General features: G+C 43.8%; 1 protein-coding gene across 2 annotated transcripts in view; it reads left to right on the forward strand.

Moving 5' to 3' along the window:
- The window catches only part of LOC115134071 (activin receptor type-2A), a 42,386-nt gene extending 29,443 nt beyond the window's left edge, over positions 1-12,943 (forward strand). For both annotated transcript variants that reach the window (XM_029667660.2, XM_029667671.2), the window contains exons 5-11: positions 2,787-2,936; positions 3,258-3,401; positions 4,231-4,376; positions 5,057-5,171; positions 6,354-6,492; positions 6,774-6,904; positions 7,756-12,943. In XM_029667660.2, the coding sequence (XP_029523520.1) occupies positions 2,787-2,936; positions 3,258-3,401; positions 4,231-4,376; positions 5,057-5,171; positions 6,354-6,492; positions 6,774-6,904; positions 7,756-7,950 (1,020 nt within the window). In that variant the 3' untranslated portion in view covers positions 7,951-12,943. The remainder of the gene's footprint in view (positions 1-2,786; positions 2,937-3,257; positions 3,402-4,230; positions 4,377-5,056; positions 5,172-6,353; positions 6,493-6,773; positions 6,905-7,755) is intronic.
- The last annotated feature ends 7,466 nt before the right edge of the window (positions 12,944-20,409 follow it).

The raw sequence follows: 20,409 nt of genomic DNA on the forward strand, positions 1-20,409 counted from the left end.
GGGACGCGACTGTTGCTCCTTTATCTACCCCCATTTCAACCTCACTGAAAACAATCATTTCTTTTTGCCTCTTTTCTATCCTATTACAAGCACGCCTTTCATATAATGATAGAGGTAAGATACGTTTAATTAAACTCCAACACTTTTCAATTTCAGTGGGTTTTGGTTGGGAGGGAGCTTGATAACTGGGCCCATTTCATTTCTGACTGCTTCCCTTTTCTTGTTTTTATTTCTTTGGGCTGTTTTTTTTTAAATTTTATGTAACTTTGAAATGTCCTCTATATGTGAGTCATCGTTGCCTTTTATGGATATCTTTTTTTCTTTTTTTTCTATTTTTGCATGGACGTCATGTTTAAAAAAAAATCCTTTGTAATGCAAAATACAATGGAATCAACCGATGACCAATCAAAGTGCATGAATCGGTCAATGTCGAAGATGCATTCTATGAGCATGGATGTCCACTTTGGATGATAATATTTTGCACTTTTTGTCTGTTGCAATGCAACCAAGGGTTTCCACTAAGATGTCTTGTGCCGACATGTACATGAAAGAGGGGTGGGAATCCACTGAATACAGAAAGACTGCCTCTGAAGTGAAACCTTTATTCTCTAAACACTGCAATACTTTTGCCCATGGGCCGTAGGGTTCTGGTCAAAAGTATTGCACTCTGTAGGGAATAGGGTGCCAGGTCCTGGTCAAAAGTAGTGCACTCTGTAGGGAATACAGTGCCTTTTGGGACGCAACCCGTGTCTTGCGCCAGTACATGGATGAAAGAGGCATTGGACCAATTTGAAATACAAATATGGCCTTTGATGTGACGCTGGTCAACATTTAGCCAACGTTTCACAACAAAGGACTATTGTTTAACCCCCAGCAGCACGTGGTGCTTTCAATGTCATATGTCAATTGCTGTAATTGAAGTAGACGGAGATGAAGGCCTCGTGCGCCAGGTTTGGGTGGGTTTGTGCAGATGACATCAGATATATATTTTTTTACATTTCCTGTGGCACAGTGTGGTGTGTTGACAAAGTGTAACGCACGCCATTCAGCCGCCTAACCACCTGGCGAACGGAGCCTTGGTCAGGCTGGTTTTTTCTTCACATCTGGGTACTGTATCGCATGATTGTTGTCGTGCCATATAAACGGGGTGAAATTCTATTGAGGGCCTTTTATTAGTGTCCAGGGGCGCCTCTCCACCCAGAGGCGTCTCTCTCTCTCTCTCTCGAAAGTCACACGTGGAAGTGATTAGTTTTAATCCAGAGGACCAGCTGACTTGACCCATTTTTTTATATTTGGAACACACACACGCACACAATTTGTAACACTTGCCCCCCCCTCTACCACGTTGTTGATATGAGACTAACCCTGCCCTAAGCCATCACCAGAGGGAGAGGCTTGACCCATCCAGGCCACTCGTGATCATGTTGCTCTTCATGCGATACACTACCCAGATATAAACATGCTAATATACACGCCATTACTTCTGACAGCAGCCACTGCCACGCCCTCCTTGTTTTCAACCCGGCCAAGATCACGCCGGCATCCCAAATGGCCCCCTATTGCATACATAATGCACCACTTTTGATCAGAACCATATAGGCCTCGGTCAAAGGTAGTTCAGAAAATAGGAAGCCATTTGGGACGCATCACAGGAATCTCAGGCTGAAGGCTACCTCTCCTCTCTTTATTACCTAGCGTCATCCGAGTCCCAGACGTCTCCTCTCTTCTCCTCTGTCTCTTATTTACTCTCTATTTTAGTTGGGAGGATTTGTGTGAGATACCCTTGGTCTTCAAATAGACCTGTAATAACATGGAAGGATCTAATTGAAAGCGGATGTTGGTCCATGTCTTTGAAGAGGGCGGTAGGACTGACCGAGCTAATGCCCTGTGAAGGCCTCTGGGTATTTTTGGGAAGGCTCCTGGGTGCGGCCCCAAAAGGCGCCCTGTTCCCTATACAGTATAGTGCACTACTTTTGACCGGAGTCCTACGGGCCCTGGTCAAAAGTAGTGCGCCGCGTAGGGAGGCGTCCTCTATCACCGTTCTATTCCACTTATAGCGTTTTAGTCGTTTATCAGGCGGTCTTATCCCGAGCGACTTACAGTAAGTAGCGAGTGCATTTCATTTTTTTCATACTGGTCCCCTGTGTGACTCGAATTCACAGCCTTGGCGTTGCGAGTGCCCTGCTCTACCAACTGAGCCACACGGGACCACATAACTAGTAGAATGCCCTCTCCTTGTCCTGGAATGATCCCTGCAGACAGTGTTTTTAAAGAAACGTTCACACCACTCTGTGTCTGGACTAACGAATACAGTTTTCCACGCTAGAAATCTTTCCCATGACAACCTGATGAGATTCGTCGATGTCTAGTCTGGACTCTTTTTTAAAAGTTTTATATAATGATCTGTCTTCCCAAGTATGTGCCCAGCAGTTACACAGCTTTTAGAGTTTAAAAAGACTGTTCCTGTTAGCGCAATGACGGGAACTGATTAGATGCAATAGAATTGTATCCGGCGTATCGCTGTCATGTGGGGACCGAACACTGTGAGGGCGTGCACCTGTTCTCTCTCTCTCTCTCTCCGCTCTTCTCAACTGAGAAGCAATGATGGAAATTGGAATTGGCATTTCAATGTACCTCCTGAATCAATTGACTGAATTGAAATGGAATTGAGCCCGACACAAAGTACGTAGACTCGATGGCTCAGTGGTAGTACAGAGCGTATGAGTGTTTTCATTGATCCCAGTACCAAACCTGCTGTCTATCTCCCTGTCCGCCCTCTGCTACAGGACCCACTGGGGCCACACACCCCTCCCTCGCCCATCATGGGGCAGAAGCCACTGCAGTTGATCGAGGTCAAAGCCAGGGGGCGCTTCGGCTGTGTGTGGAAGGCTCAGCTCCTGGACGACTACGTGGCTGTCAAGGTCTTCCCCATTCAGGTATGAGTTGGACGTTGAGGTACACCGTTGAGATAAAAAAAAGAAAAGGACTTTATACAAATAATTGATTGATTTGAGGTTAAGCTCTATTAGTTATCGTGTTCAATTTATGTCATATTTGTACATCACACAAGGTGAAATAGCTAATAGCTTATATTATTTAACAGACGCTTTTATCCAAAGCGACTTAGTCATGCGTGCAAGCATTTTACGTATGGGTGGTCCCAGGAATCAAACCCACAATCCTGCCGTAGTAAGCGCCATCCTCTACCAACTGAGCTACAGAGAACCTAATGTTGTGTGTTGGGGTGTTGCCTGCAGGACAAGCTTTCATGGCAGAACGAGTATGAGATCTACAGCCTGAGTGGGATGAAACACGAGAACCTGCTCCACTTTATCGGTGTGGAGAAGAGAGGCAACAACATGGACATAGACCTCTGGCTCATCACAGCCTATCACGACAACGTACGAATACGTAAACTTGATTGTCCGTTGAAATGTACATTTGTCTATTTCAGGGATCATGAACTAGATTCAGCTGTGGGACGATTATTTCTTGACAGGATGATCAGTGGGCCGGAACGTAATTACAAATCATTTGTAGACTACAAAAAGCCCAAATTTGTAAATTGACTACAAAAAGCCCAAACAGATATATTTGACAAAAAAATACATATTTTTGAACCTTGCTTACATTTGTATACAATCTCATATGTCTCTCTATTATGTGTGGGAATACTTTGGAAGAGATTTCCAAAATTAAAATCACTTGGAGCTGAAAAGACCCCTCAAAACATTGTCTCAAATAAAATTGGCCTGCGGGTCGCCGGTTGGGGAACCCTGGTCTATTTGTTCTTACAACCCCAACCGACCAGACACCACACATCACAGGAGGCTGGTGGGGGGGAGCTATAGGGGACAGACTATTGTAACAACTGGGATGGAATAAATGGTTCCACATCAAACATATGGGTGCCGCTTGTTTGACTCCGTCCCATTAATTCCATTCCAGCCATTACAATAAGCCCACCCCCCTATAGCTCTTCCCATCAGCCTCCTCTGCCACACATATACCGAGAGGCTGGAAGCAGCAAAGGGTCAGCCCCTGAAGCAGGTTTCCAATGACTGGCAACTACAGGTTGTCTGCCTTCCAGTGGTTGGACAGTGTTACTACAACTCCTTTACCGCCCCCATGTCACAGCTGTAGCAGAATCAGAGATGTCCTCATTTTCCTGCGTACAATCTTGCAGGGTGAATAGAAAAAAGACAAACACTAATTGTGTTTCGCCCACAGGGCTCTCTGACTGATTACCTGAAGGCCAACGTGGTGTCGTGGAACGAGCTGTGCCACATCTCCCAGACCTTGGCCCGTGGCCTGGCCTATCTCCACGAGGACATCCCTGGGCTGAAGGACGGACACAAGCCCGCCGTCGCACACAGGTGGGTGGGGGGTGGTATCGGCTCGGCCCGGCCCTACCTTGAATCAAAAAACAGAACGAATTGAAAAAATCGCTGAAGTTGGAGACGTATATCTCCCCTCACTAACTTCAAGCATCAGCTGTCAGAGCAGCTTACCAATCACTGCAGCTGTACACAGCCCATCTGTAAATAGCCCATTCAACCAACTACCTACTTCATCCCAATATTTGTTTTTTAGTTTTTTTCTGCTCTTTTGCACACCACTTATTTCTACTTGCCCATTCTCTTCTGCACGTATATCACTCCAGTGTTAATTGCTCAATTGTAATTACTTCGCCACTATGGCCTATTTATTGCCTTACCCCCTTACTTCATTTACACACACTGTATACAGATTTTTCTACTGTGTTATTGACTGTATGTTTTGTTTTTTCCACGTGTATCTCTGTGTTGTTGTTTGTGTCACACTGCTTTGCTTTATATTGGCCAGGTCGCAGTTGTAAATGAGAACTTGTTCTCAACTGGCCTACCCGGTTAAATAAACGTTATTGTTTCTGGGGGGGGGGGCACAGGGACAAAAACACACATATATGTTACGGCCGGTAGAATGAATACATTCCATCACATCAATAGTATTGAGGCCGACTCCCCTTGTTCCTCTGTCTGCGGTTTACTTATCACTCTCTTTCTGGCTCCGACAGGGACATGAAGAGCAAGAACGTGCTTCTGAAGAACAACCTGACAGCCTGCATAGCGGACTTCGGCCTGGCCCTGAAGTTTGAAGCTGGGAAGTCAGCAGGAGACACCCACGGACAGGTAAACTAATAACGCTGGTTATTCTGATGCTCTATTAACCTGCAGAAGGGAGCAGAATCGGTGAATGTAGTGATGCTGTATTAACCTGCAGAAGGGAGCAGAATCGGTGAATGTAGTGATGCTCTATTAACCTGCAGAAGGGAGCAGAATCGGTGAATGTAGTGATGCTGTATTAACCTGCAGAATCGGTGAATGTAGTGATGCTGTATTAACCTGCAGAAGGGAGCAGAATCGGTGAATGTAGTGATGCTGTATTAACCTGCAGAAGGGAGCAGAATCGGTGAATGTAGTGATGCTGTATTAACCTGCAGAAGAGAGCAGAATCGGTGAATGTAGTGATGCTGTATTAACCTGCAGAATCGGTGAATGTAGTGATGCTGTATTAACCTGCAGAAGGGAGCAGAATCGGTGAATGTAGTGATGCTGTATTAACCTGCAGAAGGGAGCAGAATCGGTGAATGTAGTGATGCTGTATTAACCTGCAGAAGAGAGCAGAATTGGTGAATGTAGTGATGCTGTATTAACCTGCAGAATCGGTGAATGTAGTGATGCTGTATTAACCTGCAGAAGAGAGCAGAATCGGTGAATGTAGTGATGCTGTATTAACCTGCAGAAGAGAGCAGAATCGGTGAATGTAGTGATGCTGTATTAACCTGCAGAATCGGTGAATGTAGTGATGCTGTATTAACCTGCAGAAGAGAACAGAATCGGTGAATGTAGTGATGCTGTATTAACCTGCAGAAGAGAGCAGAATCGGTGAATGTAGTGATGCTGTATTAACCTGCAGAAGAGAGCAGAATCTGTGAATGTAGTGATGCTGTATTAACCTGCAGAATCGGTGAATGTAGTGATGCTGTATTAACCTGCAGAAGGGAGCAGAATCGGTGAATGTAGTGATGCTCTATTAACCTGCAGAAGAGAGCAGAATCGGTGAATGTAGTGATGCTGTATTAACCTGCAGAAGGGAGCAGAATCGGTGAATGTAGTGATGCTGTATTTCACTCCAGCATCAAATACATGTTCAGACTTCAAAGGCGGCAGAATATCCCACATTGAGGTCCGTAAGAGGTGTGTAAGTATCGGACAACCGTTGATTTTTCGTGGTGAGCTATGGCCTGAGGGCAGTGTGTTGTTGACATGAGACAGAGTGTTACCGTGTAGCCTTCTGCTGTGCTTCTCCAGGTGGGCACGAGGCGCTACATGGCCCCTGAGGTGCTGGAGGGGGCCATCAACTTCCAGAGAGACTCCTTCCTGAGGATAGACATGTACGCCATGGGGCTGGTGCTGTGGGAGCTGGCCGCTCGCTGCACCGCTGCAGACGGTGAGAGAACAACGTGGGTGTGTGTGTGTCTTCGTGTGTTTGAAACGGGTATGTTGACCTTGTGCGTCTCAGTGAGGATCAGTGACTCGGGGACACGGCCGACTGCTGACTCCACGCGGAGCTGACGGAAGTGACCAGAATACTTACAGTGCCGAATGTGATCCCAAAGGAGTCACTGTGTGTGTGGCTTCTCTGCTTGTGTGTGTGTGTGTGTGTGTGTGTGTGTGTGTGTGTGGGTTTCTCTGTATTCTCACGCTGTGTGTGTGTGTGTTTTGTTGCAGGTCCTGTGGATGAGTACACACTGCCCTTCGAGGAGGAGGTCGGCCAGCACCCGTCTCTAGAGGACATGCAGGAGGTGGTGGTCCACAAGAAGCTACGGCCCTGCCTCCGAGAGTGCTGGCAGAAACACACAGTGAGTGAAGACCAGTGTTGGGGGGAAAAGTACTCAACTGTCGTACTTGAGTAAAAGTAAAGATACCTTTAATAGAAAATTACTCAAGTAAAAGTGAAAGTCACCCAGTAAAAACTGAGTAAAGGTCTAAAAGTATTTGGTTCTAAATGTAAATTGAATTTCTAAAATATACTTAAGTATTAAGAGTATTAAGAGTGAAAATCGTTTCACATTTTAAGCAAACCATTTTCCTGTCAAAATGTAACGAGTACTTTTGGGTGTCAGGGAAAATGTATGGAGTATAAAGTACATTATTTTCTTTAAGAAGGTAGTGAAGTAAAAGTTGGCAAAAAATATAAATAGTAAAGTACAGATACCACAAAAAACTCCCTAAATAGTACTTTCAAGTATTTTTACTGAAGTACTTTACTCCACTGGTGAGGACACACTGTCACATGAAAAGTGTATAGTGAAGTACACACTAGGAGTATAGTGGGTTTGCTAGTGGTGTTACTGGATAGGATGACGTTTCAAACGTATAGATCATTCATTGTTTATTAGCATGTGGTTCCAATTACTCTGTAGGTTAGAACAGTTCCCAACCAAGGGTATTAGGACTCATGAGACCATATGTTTACTGGTAAAATGCACATGAGGGGATATTTCAGGGGTACTCCGGGCAGAGCAAAATTCAGTTGTTGATACAGTAACCGAAAAAGGTTGGAAACCAATGGGTTAGAACCATAGAGCTAGCAACATCAGGGTTATGGGTTCAAGTCCTGCGTGTGTCAATGTTGACGGTTCTGTGAGATGCTTGGGATAAGAACTTCGGCTTAAATGACCATATATATGCTCTTTCATGCTTGTCCCAGGGCCTGATGATGCTGTGTGAGACCATCGAGGAGTGCTGGGACCACGAGGCCGAGGCGCGGCTCTCGGCGGGCTGCGTGGAGGAACGCATCATCCAGATGCGACGCCAGACCAACATTGTCGCCCCCGAGGAGATTGTCACCGTCGTCACCATGGTGACCAACGTGGACTTCCCTCCCAAAGAGTCCAGCCTATGAATGGACAGACATTGACTGGGCGTGTCAGGTGGTGGACATGGAGCTATTTTGACTGGATGTTTTCAGGTACACATTGATCGACCAGAGTGGCCCTTTCAGGATCATGAACTCTGGGTGACCCCGGGTTCATCTCTGACCCTTGACCCCCTCAGCTGGGCGTGCTGGCATGGCGTGGTTGTGTTTTAGTGCTGGGCGCTACACTACTGTCATTCAGGAAATACCTGGCTGTGCCCACCAACACTGGTTTGGTTTCTACCCACTTCATAGTATCACGATGTGTTGGATTCAGGTGGACTCCCATAGCGAGCCTCAAACTGTACAACAGACTCCTTCAAAAGAGCAACACTAGGTCGTAACAAAACGCTGTGAGCTGGGCAAAAGGGATATTTTCTATATGAAAACACTAGGACCGCCTAACAGACTTCTGTTCTATTTTCTAAGAAAAAGAAGAGGGAGAGGATGGACGCTCCAAGAGGAAGAACTGTTATGGCTCAGTGAAGGAAAAAGGGCAACTTGTTTTAAAATTCCTTTGCGGTTTTCTTTCTGTGTTTAAATGATAATGACAACGTGTAAATGCCAATAAGAAACAGCTTCTGAATGTCACGTGTACTGCTGCTGTACATCATATCAAAACAATGGCAGTCAAGGTTTATTTTAGGGGAGTGGGGGGATCCATTTCCAAGCGTTACTACTTTGAAAGCAAAACCATAGACCTCCCTCAAATCAACAAGGTATACCTCAGTTCCATCTTCATTACAACACTGCAACTCTAGAGACAGAACTACTGTTGTTTCTAGTTCTATTAAGTATATTTCTGGGACGACAACAATCTCTCTGGAAACCGTTCAGATGACATCATTACTTTGGTATTATCGAACTGTATACTGTACAGCTGTGGCAGGTGAAAATAGAACCATTATCACCACAGTTTTTTAAAACTATCCCGCCAAGAGTTGTATGACCATACATTTACACACGTGTATCTGCCTTCTTGTTTTTCTTCTTTGCACGATTTTGTTTTGTCCTTGTTTTTTTCCTTATTATTTTTCCTTATTTTGTCCTTCCTTGCGGTTTTAATTAGTTTTTTATTGAAAACATGTTACTCCTACATTTTAAGAGTATTTCAATAACCCCCTAACTCATTGAAAATTATTTTAAAATGCACTTCTTCCTTATTTTGGCTTGCTGTGTCAATCGAGTATTTAATGATGTGAGCATGCCTTTTGGATATCCTTTGGTCTTCTTTTTAAACAAGCTCAGGAAGCTACTCTTCTGTCTCTCTTGACTCCCTAGTTAATATCCATCTGTATCTCCCAGTCCCTAGCTACTTCTCGAGTCCCTAGCTACTACCCTTCTGTCTCTCCCGAGTCCCTAGCTACTACCCTTCTGTCTCTCCTGAGTCCCTAGCTACTACCCTTCTGTCTCTCCTGAGTCCCTAGCTACTACCCTTCTGTCTCTCCTGAGTCCCTAGCTACTACCCTTCTGTCTCTCCTGAGTCCCTAGCTACTACCCTTCTGTCTCTCCTGAGTCCCTAGCTACTACCCTTCTGTCTCTCCTGAGTCCCTAGCTACTACCCTTCTGTCTCTCCTGAGTCCCTAGCTACTACCCTTCTGTCTCTCCTGAGTCCCTAGCTACTACCCTTCTGTCTCTCCTGAGTCCCTAGCTACTACCCTTCTGTCTCTCCTGAGTCCCTAGCTACTACCCTTCTGTCTCTCCTGAGTCCCTAGCTACTACCCTTCTGTCTCTCCTGAGTCCCTAGCTACTACCCTTCTGTCTCTCCTGAGTCCCTAGCTACTACCCTTCTGTCTCTCCTGAGTCCCTAGCTACTACCCTTCTGTCTCTCCTGAGTCCCTAGCTACTACCCTTCTGTCTCTCCTGAGTCCCTAGCTACTACCCTTCTGTCTCTCCTGAGTCCCTTGCTACTACCCTTCTGTCTCTCCTGAGTCTCTAGCTACTACCCTTCTGTCTCTCCAGTCCCTAGCTACTACCCTTCTGTCTCTCCAGTCCCTAGCTACTACCCTTCTGTCTCTCCTGTCCCTAGCTACTACCCTTCTGCCTCCAGTTCCTACCCACTACCCTTCCCTCTCTCCTGTCCCTAGCTACTACCCTTCTGCCTCCAGTTCCTACCCACTACCCTTCCCTCTCTCCTGTCCCTTGCTACTACCCTTTTGTCTCTCCAGTCCCTAGCTACTACCCTTCTGTCTCTCCAGTCTCTAGCTACTATCCTTCTGTCTCCAGTCCCTGGCTACTACCCTTCTCTCTCTCCTGTCCCTAGCTACTACCCTTCTGTCTCTCCAGTCCCTAGCTACTACCCTTCTGTCTCCAGTCCCTAGCTACTACCCTTCTCTCTCTCTCTTCAGTCCCTAGCTACTACCCTTCTCTCTCTCTCCAGTCCCTAGCTACTACCCTTCTCTCTCTCTCCAGTCCCTAGCTACTACCCCTCTCTCTCTCTCTCTCTCCAGTCCCTAACTACTACCCCTCTCTCTCTCTCTCTCCAGTCCCTAGCTACTACCCCTCTCTCTCTCTCTCTCCAGTCCCTAGCTACTACCCTTCTCTCTCTCTCTCCAGTCCCTAGCTACTACCCTTCTCTCTCTCCAGTCCCTAGCTACTACCCCTCTCTCTCTCTCTCTCCAGTCCCTAGCTACTACCCTTCTCTCTCTCTCTCTCCAGTCCCTAGCTACTACCCTTCTCTCTCTCTCTCTCCAGTCCCTAGCTACTACCCTTCTCTCTCTCTCTCTCTCTCTCTCTCCAGTCCCTAGCTACTACCCTTCTCTCTCTCTCTCTCTCTCTCCAGTCCCTAGCTACTACCCTTCTCTCTCTTTCTCCAGTCCCTAGTTACTACCCTTCTGCTTTGAGACCCGGGTGACCTTTCACACTGACTCTCTCTCTTCCTGGTGCCATCTCAACCGTAGTGTTAAAACATCTCTACTTCTAGCCTCTCTATCATCTCAACTCAGTTGAGCCTTTTAATCAGTGTGACAACGTTACTACTGTAGACCCACCCTGGGCAAAACAAGGATGACTCTCGTCGTCCTTCCGGAATTTGATTTGTGAATGTGTTCTATATTCCATTTCTAGCTTGTTGTATGAGCTCAGATTTGTCTTCTGGGTGACATTGACACGGATGATGATGCGTTCATCTTTGCATTCTCTCTCTTCACACCTAGTCAGTGTTTAAACTGGAATTACAACATCTTCAACAACGTTCAGGGATTCAATACTATGCTTTTCAGTAATTACTACAGTATATGCAACCCGTGCAGAATGGTGCAACGTACGTACTTGCATTGCTGCAGGAGCGACTTTCACACCACTGTAGCATTTCAAAAAAAAAAAATGTAATCTTGTCTATTGATGTTTTAATGATTTGCTGAGCTGAGCTTTTGGGTATTAGACAGAGAGCAGGTGGGCAGGTGCCAACTCAAAGAATTATTACTTTACCTCTATCTGAAAGACAGTGGAACGGACTTAGGGAAAGCCCAACTGTATTACCTGATTGTGGCTGTACTCTTGGGGGTAAAGGCTGCAGTTGGCCAGTGGTCTCGCAGCGGATGTAGGCTCTATCGCAATTAGTCTTTCCTTGATTCCTCACATCCTATCTCCTTGCCTAATATGGTTGAGGAGGAGGAGAGGGGATGCGAAGATTCAAGGAAATTTTAATTGAGAAAGCCATAGAATGGTGGCCGTTACTGTGAATCCCCTCCCTCGCTACACACTGGAACCCTGTAGCGCTCAGCAATAGCAACTAGCAAGCAAAGGGCATTGGAGGAAGAGTGGAAGGGGCACCAGTTTCCAAGCAGTTAGTGGTGAACCAACAGTCTGATATACAATCACTACAGTACTTCTGCATTATTTTGGTTGTTGTTTGTGCTTCTGAGAAACAAAATACATATGTAGCCATGTTGTGGTCTTCTGATGATTTCTGGTATTTTGAGGATGTCATTTTGTGTACATGATTTTATTTTTAAACCACAACTACTTCTACAAAGCTGATTTCACTGTACAGACGTTTTAAACCCCAAGCCACACTTACAATCTTCTTTGTTGATCAGACCTTGGCCTTCTTGTGAGAGTTGACTTTCTTTCAGATAAACTTCAGAAAGCCCAAATAACATTTGACTTCAGATTGACTGGGATATTGAAATGCACATTATGTAAATATATGTCATTTTTAGATCGTAGATGATGGATATAGCATGAGGTTGTTTCTATTGTTATTAGAATATATCACAAAGATGGGAAAAAGTCCCAGATAAATGAATTATTACATAATAAGATTTTACCTGTTTATTTTGTATATCTATGTTTTTAAATTGTATCAATTTATGGCCCAAATGGCCCAAAACGGTCACTCTTCCTTCCCCAGATGAGACTAACTTCTTTCTAAGGTGATCTGATGAAAATCCCCTCAAATGGAACCCTGAATCAACAGTTATATACCATTTTCACACTACTGAGCTGAGCCGAACTAAGCCGAACTGAGTTGGATAGAGATGGCCTGGTTAAGCATCCACCATAGTTGCTGGAAGAAAGCTGAAAATGACAATGTGATCGGAAAATATCAGAGCCAGCAAAGTATGTTTCGGGTTGGCTCAGTAGTGTGAAAATAGTCATTGTTTTACCTCAGACATCCTAGCTCAGACCCTTATGTTACACTACAACATTGTGACATACCATTGCTACAATGTTCCAGCAGTGTTGCAAGAATGTTATTCCTTGTATGTGACCAGCAGACAGTGTTTTCTGTAACACACTTCCTCTCAAAACAACACTAAAGCTAAACCTAGGTTAGCTTCGGTTCTGTATTTGCTGATAGTCGAACAGTGTGACTTGGCACAAATGACTGTTCTATTGGCAAGTGGACTTGCCAATCATTTTTATGCTTTGAAGTTATTTAACAAACTTTTTCAGATGCCTGGTTGGAAGTGGATGTTAAATATTGTACAGAGAAATTGTATGCTATTGTCCCTCAAATAAAGTATAGTGACTGCTATATGATGTTGTCTATCTGAAATCTATTAATTGTTTTTATCTAATAATGTTGGTTTTCCGAAAACAGACCACTAGATGGCAGCGTTTAGCATTGAATAAGTCTTAGGTTTTATTTTACTTACACACAGGGAATATACACATGCCAGAAACATTTTGATCAGGTCATTCATTTTCAGTCTGTGAGGGGATGGTTCGGGGTCCCATGTCTTTCAGTGGTTGTCCAAAACCAACCCTCAAACTGGACCCAACATGAAAGAATATTGCCTTTGACAAGCATATCGACTCTCTTCAAACTGAAAGAAGACCTTCATTGTTGACGCAGATACCTCAAGGGTGACCTATATAAACATTCTAGAAACATATATTTACATTTACATTTAAGTCATTTAGCAGACGCTCTTATCCAGAGCGACTTACAAATTGGTGTGTTCACCTTAAGACATCCAGTGGAACAGCCACTTTACAATAGTGCATCTAAATCTTTTAAGGGGGGTGAGAAGGATTACTTTATCCTATCCTAGGTATTCCTGAAAGAGGTGGGGTTTCAGGTGTCTCCGGAAGGTGGTGATTGACTCCGCTGTCCTGGCGTCGTGAGGGAGTTTGTTCCACCATTGGGGGGCCAGAGCAGCGAACAGTTTTGACTGGGCTGCGCGGGAACTGTACTTCCTCAGTGGTAGGGAGGCGAGCAGGCCAGAGGTGGATGAACGCAGTGCCCTTGTTTGGGTGTAGGGCCTGATCAGAGCCTGGAGGTACTGAGGTGCCGTTCCCCTCACAGCTCCGTAGGCAAGCACCATGGTCTTGTAGCGGATGCGAGCTTCAACTGGAAGCCAGTGGAGAGAGCGGAGGAGCGGGGTGACGTGAGAGAACTTGGGAACATATGATGGAGAGTGTGCAGGAAAAATGGTCTTCTACTGAGATGATGATGATGTCATGCGGACCTACCTCGATGACAACTTGCTTGTCAAAATGATGTAATGGGATTTCCTCTGGAGCAACTAAAAAAAAACGAAAGAAAATGTGGCGTAAAATGTGGCCCGCTTTTGTGTAGCCTTCTGTTCATACATCCTTACCATTTTGTGAACCCTTTGTGGATGTCATTTGTCGTAGATGTCAGTCAAGTGTTTTATCGCAGTTATCAGGCAAAATTCATGAATGGACAGACCTGGGGGGAAATCAGGCCAAGTCATTGATGTGTAATAAGATAGTAACCCTGCCTCACAATCTTTCAAATAAACCCCCCCCAAAAAATGTTTACTCATTCACTATGATAACTCTGAAGTTCTGAGCTCAACACAGTCTTGCTCACTGTCTCATAACTACAGCACCAGTAAGCAGTGATGGAAAAAGTATAGTTATATTAATAGCAGGCTTTAAACTACCATGGAGTATGATTGCTTTGGAGTCCATCATACACAGCAGACCTGGGCAGAAAATAATTGTACTTTGTGTTTTTTTTTTATATATATATTTTTTTTACAAATGCCAACTTAGAGAATCAACTGAGGGGTAACTATTGACAACTATTGCCTTGATATTTGAATACGGGTCTCAGAAAAACAAATAATGCTTGAAATAATTTTTTGAATACCTCTCAGAAAGATCAATCATATTTGAAGGTATTTGAATATATGCAAGTTATTTCAAAATATATATGATCATTAGCACATGGTTCGGAGGGCTTTCTGAATTGAATCTGAATATATAGCCTCAAATTAAATATTTAATGATTTACAGGAAAAATTAAGAAGAAAAAAATGTACATGTTAAACAAACATTTCTCAATTGAAATAATGGAAAGTAAAACAAATGTAAACCAAACAGATTTTATTGTTGAACATTTTTTGAAAGAATTTATTTTACATCATGGTCATATCCTATGGTTATTTAACGCTCATTGTAGATGGTGGTTAATCATTTAAGGTGGTGATTGCGTTTGATAAACATCCATCGCAAATGTTTTGTCATTGAGCAACGGTCAGGCCTGAATGTTCTACTAGCGATGCTGATGACCCGTTCCACAGGGTCTGAGGATGCAGGGACATGGAGGTACATTGCAGTCAACTTTGATTGGTTCGGGTAACGGAGGGCGTTGTCCTCCCAGAACACAAGGGGGTCTGACATTTCCATCAGGCAAGGAGAAGAGAGGTAAGTTTGATACCTCCGTGGCGACAACATCAGGTTAGGGGTTGAGGGGTAAGAACAAGGCAAAAAAAACTTGCTTACCTTTGCAGGCGGTTCTTGTGCAATGGCACAAGCTCTGGGCACCTAGCTGCTCTGGGCACCTACCTGCTCTGGGCACCAGAAGGCCTTGAAGCGAGGATCAAGAAGAGCTGACAGCTGCTTAGACAAATGTTTCCTTAAAAGGAGAGAGATGCTTCTCCACAGACATCTTAGAGAGAATGGGTTTTACTGTTCTTCGCCAAAACATTGTACAAGTTGTAGCAACAAGCTGAAATGCAAGTACAACTGGTTTATAATTTAACAAATTGTTTTTATAAAACTAAATATACAAGGGTAGCACTTTATAATAGCTCCACACAACAAAGCAATTCGAATGGATTGGTAAAACGTTTATTGTTCATGTATTAGTCATTACTCCTTAAGATGTTTAACATAGGTCCTTATAAACCATTTACTAGATCATTAGTTACGTATTTTTGTGTCGCCTTTATACTTTACTTTATAAAAACTTTTTTTTACTAATGTTTTGAGTGACCAGTGTAATTTCTCATCAAATGATGGACATGCCATTCGTTACCATTCCAGGAGTACCTGATGCTCCTTTTTGTCCGAAAATAGCCTAAAACATTTCACCATTCCTGACATTTAATCCTAGTAAAAAATCACTGCCTTAGGTCAGTTAGGATCACCACTTTATTTTAAGAATGTGAAATGTCAGAATAATAGTAGAGAGAATTATTTATTTCAGCTTTTATTTCTTTCATCTCATTCCTGGTGGGTCAGAAGTTTACATACACTCAATTAGTATTTGGTAGCATTGTCTTTAAATTGTTTAACTTGGGTCAAACGTTTCGGGTAGCCTTCCACAAGCTTCCCACAATAAGTTGGGTGAATTTTGGCCCATTCCTCCTGACAGAGCTGGTGTAACTGAGTCAGGTTTGTAGGCCTCCTTGCTCACACACGCTTTTTCAGTTCTGCCTAGGCCTTGAAATACATCCACAGATACACCTCCAATTGACTCAAATTATTTCAATTAGCTTATCAGAAGCTTCTAAAGCCATGACATCATCAAAGCCGTTTAAAGGTACAGTCAATTTAGTGAATGTAAACTTCTGATCCACTGGAATTGTGATACAGTGAATTATAAGTGAAATAATCTGTCTGTAAACAATTGTTGGAAAAATTACTTGTGTCATGCACAAAGTAGATGTCCTAACCGACTTGCCAAAACTATAGTTTGTTAACAAGAAATTTGTGGAGTGGTTGAAAAACGACTTTTAATAACTCCCTCCAGTGTATGTAAGTGTATGTAAACCTCCGACTTTAACTGTATATAGTATATTATGATAAGATGGCGCCGAAAGGATGGCTGATGTTTTACATGCTCCAAACCAACTGTACTATTTCTTTCTTTTTTTAACGTTTTTTTTTCAAGTTATTTTGTGCATAATGTTGCTGCTACCATCTCTTATGACCGAAAGTAACTTCTGGACATCAGAACAGCGATTACTCACCTCAAACTGGAAGAATCTTTTTCCTTTAACGAGTCCGACGAGAAGGATATACTGCTTTCCTGGGAACAGGCCCAAATCCCTGTCATTTGCGTAACGAAAAGACAGAGAAAAAGGGAACGGAGATTGGGATTGGGATTGAGATTGTCTTATGATAATGCATAGGTGAGCAAGTAAAATCCCACTTCTATCCGTTCTATTGGCTAACGTGCAATCATTGGAAAATAAAATTGATGACCTACGATAAAGATTATCCTACCAAAGGGCCATTAAAACCTGTAGTATCTTGTGTTTCACCGAATCGTGGGTGAACGATGACATGGATAATATAGAGCTGGCGTGATTTTCCATGCACCGGCAGAACAGAGAAGCTACGTCTGGTAGGACAAGGTGTGGGGATGTGTGTCTATTTGTCAATAACAGCTGGTGTGCGATGTCTAATATTAAAGAAGTTTCGAGATATTGCTCGCCTGAGGTTGAGTACCTTATGATAAGCTGTAGACCACACTATCTACCAAGAGATTATTCGAAGTCGTCTATTTACCACCACAGACCAATGCTGGCACTAAGACTGCACTCAACCAACTCTATAAGGCCATAAACAAACAAGAAAATGCTCACCCAGAAGCGGATCTCCCAGTGGCCGGGGACTTTAATGAAGGCAAATGTACCAAATTTGTATGTGCAACCAGAAGAGAAAAAACTCTAGACCACCTTTACTAAACACACATAGATGCATTCAAAGCTCTCCCCCGCCCTCCATTTGGCAAATCAGCCCATAATTCTATCCTCCTGATTCTTGCTTACAGGCAAAAACTTAAACAGGAAGTACCAGTGACTCGCTCAATACGGAAGTGGTCAGATGACGCGAATGCTACGCTACAGGACTGTTTTGCTAGCACAGACTGGAGTATTTTCCTGGGATTCATCCAATGGCATTGAGGAGTATACCATCTCAGTCATCGGCTTCATCAATAAGTGCATCGACGATGTCGTCCCCACAGTGACCGTACGTACATATCCCAACCAGAAGCCATGGATTACAGGCAACATCCGCTAAAGGCAAGAGCTACTGCTTTCAAGGAGCGGGACAGTAATCCGGACGCTTATAAGATATCCCGCTATGACCTCAGACGAACCATCAAACAGGCAAAGCGTCAATACAGGATTAAGATTGAATCCAACTACACCTGCTCTGATGCTTGTCGGATGTGGCAGGGCTTGAAAACTATTACAGACTACAAAGGGAAACCCAAACGCGAGCTGCCCTGTGACGCGAGCCTACCAGATGAGCTAAATGCCTTTTATGCTCGCTTCGAGGTAAGCAACACTGAAGCATGCACAAGAGCACCAGCTGTTCTGGATGACTGTGTGATAACGCTCTCGGTAGCCGATGTGAGCAAGACCTTAAAACAGGTCAACATTCACAAAGCAGCGGGGCCAGACGGATTACCAGGACGTGTACTGAAAGCATTCGGGGACCAACTGGCAAGTGTCTTCACTGACATTTTCAACCTCTCCCTGACCGACTCTGTAATACCTACATGTTTCAAGCAGACCACTATAGTCCCTGTTCCCAAGGAAGCGAAGGTAACCTGCCTAAATTATTACCGCCCCGTAGCACTCACGTCGGTAGCCAAGAAGTGCTTGAAAGGCTGATCATGGCTAACATCAACAGCATCCTCCCGGATACCCTAGACCAGGGGTGTCAAAGTCAAATGGACGGAGGGCCAAATAAAAAAATCAGCTACAAGACGAGGGCCGGACTGTTCGAATGTTCATTGAAAATTTTTTAAATGACGCATATAGTCTAGTGAACCTAATTGAACCTACTGAAAACCTAACAAATATATTACAATATGATCAGATAAATAAAGCAATATTTTCTTATGGCTCTGTCAGTAATCTTTAATTTTCAACAGACACAAAAGACAAATTTCCTTTATATAAATATCCCCATAACATGAACATTAAATGAAAGAAACCGGTATTCAAGGCACCATCAGTAGACTATATTTTCTATTTTAGCAAAAGTGGGCTAAATTTACTTCAAAGAAAAAACAATAATAGCAATTTTCTATCATCCACTCAACTGAAATATTTTTAAAATATAATTGGATTGAAATACAAAAAAATAAAGTGCAAAAATCTATTAATCAAAAACAACACTTTGTTTAAGGAGAAGTAACATGCAGTGAAAACAAATATTAAATTTTAACTTTTAAACTTGAACTGAGTAAAAACTCTAAATATGTGATTGCACAGTAATGTTCACTTGTTTGAGGTTGAGGGTGATACTTGGTGGTGTCCCATCTTTTCCACAAGTTCATCAATGTTCGGGGTAAGGCTCTGAGCTGAAGAAATCCTCAGAATTGAGTGGAGGTGTTCAGCAGTAAGTCGACTTCTGTGTGATGTTTTGTTCAGGTTCATCAAAGAAAACAGTTGTTCACACAGGTATGTGCTGCCAAACATAGACAACGTTTGAGCAGCCTGGATGCGCAGCTGGGGCATTGTGCCGGGGAGGAAACGGGCGAACTCCGCAGCACCCACTGCCGCATATTTTGCCCTCAGTGCATCATTGCATTGGAGGTCAATCAACTCCATTTGGAGGTTTGGTGGTGAGCTTTCCACGTCAACAGCAAATGGGTTACCGAGCAGTTCCAACCTGCTTTTTTGTGCTTCAAAGTCAGCAAATCGGCGTCGAAAGTCAGCGGCAAGCATACCTATTTTATCAGCCAACTGTGTGCTCGGGAACGCACTGGTAGAGAGCTTCTCTTTCATGGTCTGGCAGCTGGGAAAGTGGCTCAAATTTTCTTTCCGCATCTGCGTCTCCCACAGAGTCAGTTTGGTTTTAAATGCCTTCACTGTACTGTACATATCAGAGATGACACGATCCCGACCCTGCAGCTGCAAGTTTATTGCATTCAGATGACTCGTAATGTCACACAGAAAAGCCATTTCACACAGAAACATTTCGTCTCGGAGTTGTGTTGTGTCTTTCCCTTTGCTGTCCAAGAACAGACAAATCTCCTCACGAAGCTCGAAACATCTTTGAAGCACCTTTCCCTGGCTTAGCCATCGCACCTCTGTGTGATAAGGCAAATCACCATGCTCCGTTTCTAACTCCGTCAGAAATGCCTTGAACTGGCGGTGATTCAAACCTTTGGCTCTGATAAAGTTAACTGTGCGCGTGATGATGCTCATTACATGCTCCATTTTCAAGGCTTTACCGCACAACGCTTCCTGGTGTATGATACAATGATAAGCTGTCAGCTCACCTGTCGCGTTTTCCTCTTGCATCTTTTCCCGTATCTTCGCCACCAGTCCGCTCCTGTGTCCACACATCGCAGGTGCTCCGTCGGTTGTCAAACCCACGAGTTTTTCCCAAGGCAGCTCCATCTCATTTACACATCTTGACACCTCTTCATACAAATCATGCCCCGTAGTTGTGCCATGCATAGGACGTAAAGCCAAAAACTCCTCTGTCACGCTTAGGTTGGAGTCCACTCCGCGGATGAAAATTGACAACTGGGCAATGTCAGAAATGTCGGTGCTCTCATCCACAGCCAAGGAATATGCAATAAAATCTTTTCCCTTTTTCACAAGCTGCTCTTTTAGATTGATGGACAACTGGTCTACTCTCTCGGCAATGGTGTTTCTGCTCAGACTCACATTTAAAAAGAGTTGCCTTTTTTCTGGGCAAACTTCGTCACAAACTTTAATCATGCAGTTTTTGATGAAATCCCCTCCGTAAATGGCCGGGCTGATTTAGCGA

This window comes from Oncorhynchus nerka, linkage group LG2 (assembly GCF_034236695.1).
Source record: "Oncorhynchus nerka isolate Pitt River linkage group LG2, Oner_Uvic_2.0, whole genome shotgun sequence".
In the NCBI taxonomy this organism is placed as follows: Eukaryota; Metazoa; Chordata; class Actinopteri; order Salmoniformes; family Salmonidae; genus Oncorhynchus; species Oncorhynchus nerka.